The sequence below is a fragment of the Montipora capricornis genome, chromosome 2 (assembly GCF_036669925.1).
Source record: "Montipora capricornis isolate CH-2021 chromosome 2, ASM3666992v2, whole genome shotgun sequence".
NCBI classification, from domain to species: Eukaryota; Metazoa; Cnidaria; class Anthozoa; order Scleractinia; family Acroporidae; genus Montipora; species Montipora capricornis.
This window is the reverse complement of record NC_090884.1, coordinates 41,347,371-41,353,149: the sequence shown is the minus strand read 5'-3', so window position 1 is coordinate 41,353,149 and position 5,779 is coordinate 41,347,371. Positions and strand designations below refer to the sequence as shown.

The 5,779-nt window shown below is 39.7% G+C and overlaps 1 protein-coding gene across 1 annotated transcript in view; it reads right to left on the bottom strand.

The window, feature by feature from the left end:
- LOC138021927 (WD repeat-containing protein 31-like) overlaps positions 1-2,382 on the bottom strand; it is a 15,635-nt gene extending 13,253 nt beyond the window's left edge. The window contains exon 1 of the mRNA XM_068868956.1: positions 2,140-2,382. Coding sequence (XP_068725057.1) covers positions 2,140-2,370 — 231 coding nt within the window. The 5' untranslated portion in view covers positions 2,371-2,382. The remainder of the gene's footprint in view (positions 1-2,139) is intronic.
- Positions 2,383-5,779: the final 3,397 nt, after the last annotated feature.

Below are 5,779 nucleotides of genomic sequence, written 5' to 3'. Positions count from 1 at the left end.
TTCAGTGTCATGCTTTTCTCTGTGTTTGGAACCCGTGATGAAGCACACACCCTCATTTTTGACATATTACATATCACAGTGACCTGTGACCCATGACTTGTGTTTTAGACTTATTCCTAAAGCAACAAACAACCCAATCTTCGAGAAAGCACCCTGGTTGCAACTGGTCATGTGTCTGTTAAGCTTTTGTATATTCCAGAAAAGTGAGTGAAGGGAGAACTCATCTACTGAGCTCAGTAGGGAGTGGAAATTGAACATCACAGGCTGCAGGAGAGTCTATTAATCTCAAACAAAGTAAAACAAAGTAATTTCTGTATCCTGTTGGAAGTACTGCCACTACATCTTTCCTTAAATACAACACTTTCAGACAAATAACTTGTTTTACTAGCTTTAAAATTATGTTTGTATCACCCGAAAGCAGCACAACTTTTCTAAATTAAGAGCGTGGGCGCCATTTGTAAAACCTGCTCGCCACTTCCCTAGACAGAATTGAATACTGTTGACAAAATTAAGGACACAAAAGGCTGCTGCCTAATGGTCGCCGGTTGCCTGGGGCGCCTTATTTGCGAGCACAGCCGACCAAATTTCTGAACGAGTAGCCCGAATGGGCATCTAATTTATCACAAGGTGATTCATCCTCACTTTCTTGTCACTTTGACCAAATTTCTTAACGAGTAGCCCGAATGGGCGTCTAATTTATCACAAGGTGATTCATCCTCTCATTCTTGTCAATTTGATCCCAGCTGGGGATTAAGCAATGAAAAAAGCGATATGGTTGCAGAGAACGTACGGCTGATAACCAAATTCCACCAATACAGGACTCTTCAACTTCTAAGCGTCACCAATACACGACTCTTCAACTTGTAAGCGTGTGTAATATTGCTAAAGGGCATTCTTTGCAATCCTGGTAGTGCACGGAAACTGGGTCGCAATGTGATTCTCAAATATGGAAATGCTACGTACATATTTTCATTTTGTGCATGCAAAGGAAGTTAAATTCGCACGCGTTAATTTGCACTATTGTATGTACAAAATTTTAACAAGCTGCACCTGCGAATCTCCTTTATTCCACGTTGATTTCAGGAAGTTTACTTGGTTTTTCTCCTGGTGACAGCAATGGAGCTCTCACAACAGGTAAGCAATTTGTTTTTCTTTTCGTGTCATCATTCGGAAACCCGAGTAAGGTAGAAGGAGTACGTAGTCATTTCAGTGATACAATTAAACATGCATTTCCGTGATGCGATGCTGTATCTCCCACTGATCACTGAAGGTTCTTCCCTAACCCCAAAATACCTGGATCTTTATGCACTTAAGACATGGGAGCGAAAAAATAACAAACAAATAAACCAAAAGGTGGTAAATTATTTTCTGAAGTACACTTTTACTTTTATCATTCCGACATGGAACGTTGATTGGTGACGGACAGTATCAAGAATTGTGACTACTATCACCCTTGATCTTGAATATAAACAGCGTTTAATTAAATTGGAAAAATAAGATTTTCTTTACTTCGTTTATAAATACAACTTTTACTGTCATAATGTTTACACCAGTTTTTTTTTTTTTTTTTTTTTGTTTTGTTGGGGGGGGGGGGGGGAGGGGTGGCGCTAGGTTAATTAATTAATCCTGGGCTCTTAAAAAAATGACTCGGCTACTAACTTTTAATGTCGGTAGCTTGAACCCAGCAAATTTTCTTAGGCAGCAGCCTTAACCCACCCTCCATGCGCATTTCACTTTTACTCATACGCACATGACCACCCGTAAACTAGGGCCATTTTAGGGAGCTTAAGCACAGGCGTTTTGATATGTAGACGGCAACCGGAAGTGAGCTGTTTTCCCTTTTAACTTGTCTTCACACAACCACATTTACATTGCTAAGTATCTTTTTTCCATTAGAGATGATTAGTATAAAAGTCTGAGAGACACCACTGTCCTGGCACGCAAAATGTTCGAGGTTTCTCAAGGAGGAAGTGAGAGGACCCTGGGAACGAGGTTGCAAACAACCTTTACAGCTGCTTCCAAATTAAGTGCAAATTAACTTCTCCAATTAAATATTTTTCACTAGAAAATCAACAAAATCTTGCATTGTAGCCTGCAGAATACCACTAAAAGTACTGACTGCAGAGATAAAATACTTACTTTATCCTTGCTTCCTGTTAAACATATTCCCGGGCCGAAAGAATCGACACTGGTCACAGGATCTTCGTGAGATGGTCTGTGTTCTGTTACCACAGCAGTAGTAACAGTGGCGCTGACTTCATCGAACGTGTTTACATGGTCGTAACCCTTAGACCCCCGGGACTTAGAGTTTTTCAGACCCATGTACAAACTTTCAAAGCAATTAAAGCAACCTAGCTGCATCGGCTGCATCACACATATAATGAATGTGCGAATTTCCCGCCAGCGGCTTTACCATTTTCCACAGGTGAACCAAGTTTACGGCTTCTCACTGTTGTAGCAGTTGAAGACAGTCGCAGTTGAAGGTTATGCAGGAAAGCGAGCGACGCTCTGTACATGCTTTATTTTCTGTTTGTATGTATGATTGGGCATGTGACATGATGTAAGTAGTGAGATCCTCGTAGACTCAACGATAACCATTCATTCGTCTTGCGCCATGCCTAAAAGTCTTGATGCTGGTGTCACAGTGGTTTGTCTACTACAAATCCGCTGTTAGATCCCTCGGTCCAGACCCCCTTTCGCGGATTTGGAACCCATCCACCCCCCCCCCCCCCCCCCCCCCCCCCTCTCTAGATTAAGGTAAGAAAATTCCTTTGCAAATTGTTTTTAGTTGTAAAAACTTTTACTTTTTTAAGAAAATAACACAAACAGCGGTGATAAACATTGTATTCCAACAATGTTTGTTCCAACCATCACCGCTGTTTATGTTATTTTCTTAATCAAGCGACGATGGCCTAAGAACAAGAGTTTATACGATACTTTTACTTTTACTTTGCTATTTCTCCTTGTTGAAAATTAATACGAGAATTGATGACTGGAAAAGTTTGGTTATAAAAAAGGAAAATTCTTCTGAAGCTTTCTAGTCAAGTAATCTTCCAACAATGCATTTTCCAACCAAGTGATGTTACTTCCAAAAGTTGCACCTCCTTTGTGGAAGCATAGTTAAGTCTGACATTGGTTTGTCTCCTTATTAAAAAATTAACACGACAGTTCAGCGAGTTCCTAGTGCGTGATTTAAGCTTATGTCAGAAAGAAGTCAAAATTCGCATCTACTATACGAAACCTTTACTTTCGATTTTCTCAAAGATTTATGCACTATGGTATCGGTTAGTTTTCCCAGTCCAAAATCTAACTCTGCCTCCATAATTAAATAAGCCATGATGGGGAAAGGGGTGTCCAAATTCGCGAAAGGGGCCCAAATCCGTTTAGTCGCCGAGGGTCCAAATCCGCTACCGGATTTGTACCGGGGGTCCAAATTTGCTAGGACACCGGATAAGCTCAATTGAGTTGACTGAAATATCCTTGCTCTAAAAAAATAGTCGATTGCGGATGTGAGAAAATAATCATTACCGTTTTATACTTTAATTCTTATTGCAAAAAATTTGCATTTGTCACTATATTGCTTTTCACCTTACGTCATCGCTGCCATCTTGGTGGACGAAAACAAAAGATCTCTCATTATCTCCTTTTGTTCGTCCACCAGCAATTGTAAAAATTACATCATTGTTATCTGTGTCTTTAAAGATTGGTTGCGAACCATCTATATTATGTTTAAGTCGAAAGTAGAAAGTGCAGGAAGTGAAATAATTGCTGGACTTCGCAGCCGTTTCTTGCGGTGTTACGCAACGCTTCCTCGAGAGAAACAAAAAGCGTTACGTGAAACCGCAGGAAACGGTTGCGAAGGAGACTATCGTTTTCAGGGATGAAATTGATTTCTGTTCATGTCAGAAAGTTCAGCCCGGTTACCCAGTTGAAAAGAGGTGATACGACTACTCACGCGTAAAATTGGGTCAAGAAATTGAAAAAAATCAGTTTGTCTTTAGGTGAGGCTAGATCTCGGAAACAGAGCCAGCGTGGTGAACCGGGATCGTACGTGGAAAAAGGAACTTCTATTTCCTTCAATTGCCCTAGCTTTGAGTTCTTTGACATCAAGTCCAGAGCTCTTTCAACGATTGGTTCCACTTTTTCCTTTGGTATCCAAAGCCAAGGAACTATTCTCACGAGATCTTGGTAATTTTCCTCCTTTTCTCTCTATCCCTCTCTCTTCCCCTTTCATCGTTGCTATTAATAAATAAATAAATAAATAAGTACAATAAAATAAAGTACCCTCACGAAACCTATAACGTACGTAGAACGAGGAAACTAGTGGGCAATTTACAAAGCGTAGTGAAAATGAATTCGCAACCAACAAAGACAGATCCAGCCAGTGTGGTGAGAGTGGACTTTGACCCCGGAAAATGCGTTCCAGAATTCAACGCCACGAACACTGGGCCATAATGTTCACGAAAAGAGCTCTTACATTGTTGTCAGGCACGGCTAAGTCTATGACCGACTACGAAGGTCTGGTCCTACAGGACCAAAGTGATTCTTCTCATGTCTAGGAAGGTACTAGACCACTGCGTATACCGGAAGAAAACGAAAAATAGTAGTCATTAGAAAAGGGAAGACCGGAGCGCCCAGAAGAAAAGGCTCTCCGAGAAAAGTAGAAAACCAATTCGAACAAACTCGAGTCAAATAGGAAACCGACAGTAGTGACAGTCACTGCCAACTAACTTTGTCCAAGATACGACTAGGTGACATTTTCAGACCAGGATGCGCTCCTAATCGGACTGAACTGGGCTTCGTAAGTTTGTTATGTTTTTTGCTATGGTTCCTAAAACTTCAAGCGTACCGTGAAATGGGTTTTAATTTTAATCATTACTTTACAGCACAGGAGGCAAAACTAACTATGAATCTAATTTGAATCTAAATACAGATGGTCTCAAGACCATCCAGGGGCACCCAACGAGAAAATAGTTCAAAACTACTTAAACATAGCATCGTTAAACGTTTTTTGGTATTTAAACGGTAGATATAGGCATATTTTTATCCCCTAAAAATTTTTCATCTGTTCGGATTTCCTAGCTGAAAGTCTAGTGATCCCGGAAAATTGTAGGGATCAAAACTTACCTTTTCAAAAATTTCAGCCAAAAAATAGGCTCCCGAAAATTATAGGTGACCTTTTTAGGGTAAAAATCCGTTTAAAATGGACAATTATACCATTTTTTAGATATTCGAAAATCCTAGTACAGGCAGGCAAGCAAGAAATTTTACAACAAATGTTTCGAAAATTCTAGATCTCAAATCGTCTTCCGAACAGATATTTTCCGAAAATTGACGTCGTTGGGTGCCCCTTTTGGATCGTCCAGTCGATGTCATGTTTTAAACTTTTGCGTGAAAATGTTGTCAGTCCAGATCGACGATCTTGCTTTGCCCAAAAATTAAAAAAACCCGGCGATTTTCAAAAGTTTTGAAAATGTCTAGACTCCAGTTAAAGTCATCCAATTGGAGCGCAAGAAAATATTGCGGTTGTTGCCTTTAGAAAAGAAAATCATTTTGTCAAATGTGTTTTCAAAACTACAACAGTTGAAATATTATCATTCTGAATTCGCGTTGATTAACAATAAATTTTAAACTGTTCAGTCATTTAATGATTGCCAAAGAACCAAAGAGAAGTTAGCTGCTTTGTATTTCCAACAACTATTTATTTTATTCCCAGCGGGAATTACAGGTATTTTTGAAATCTTGTTAGGCGGCGATTTTTTGCGTGAATATTTCATGT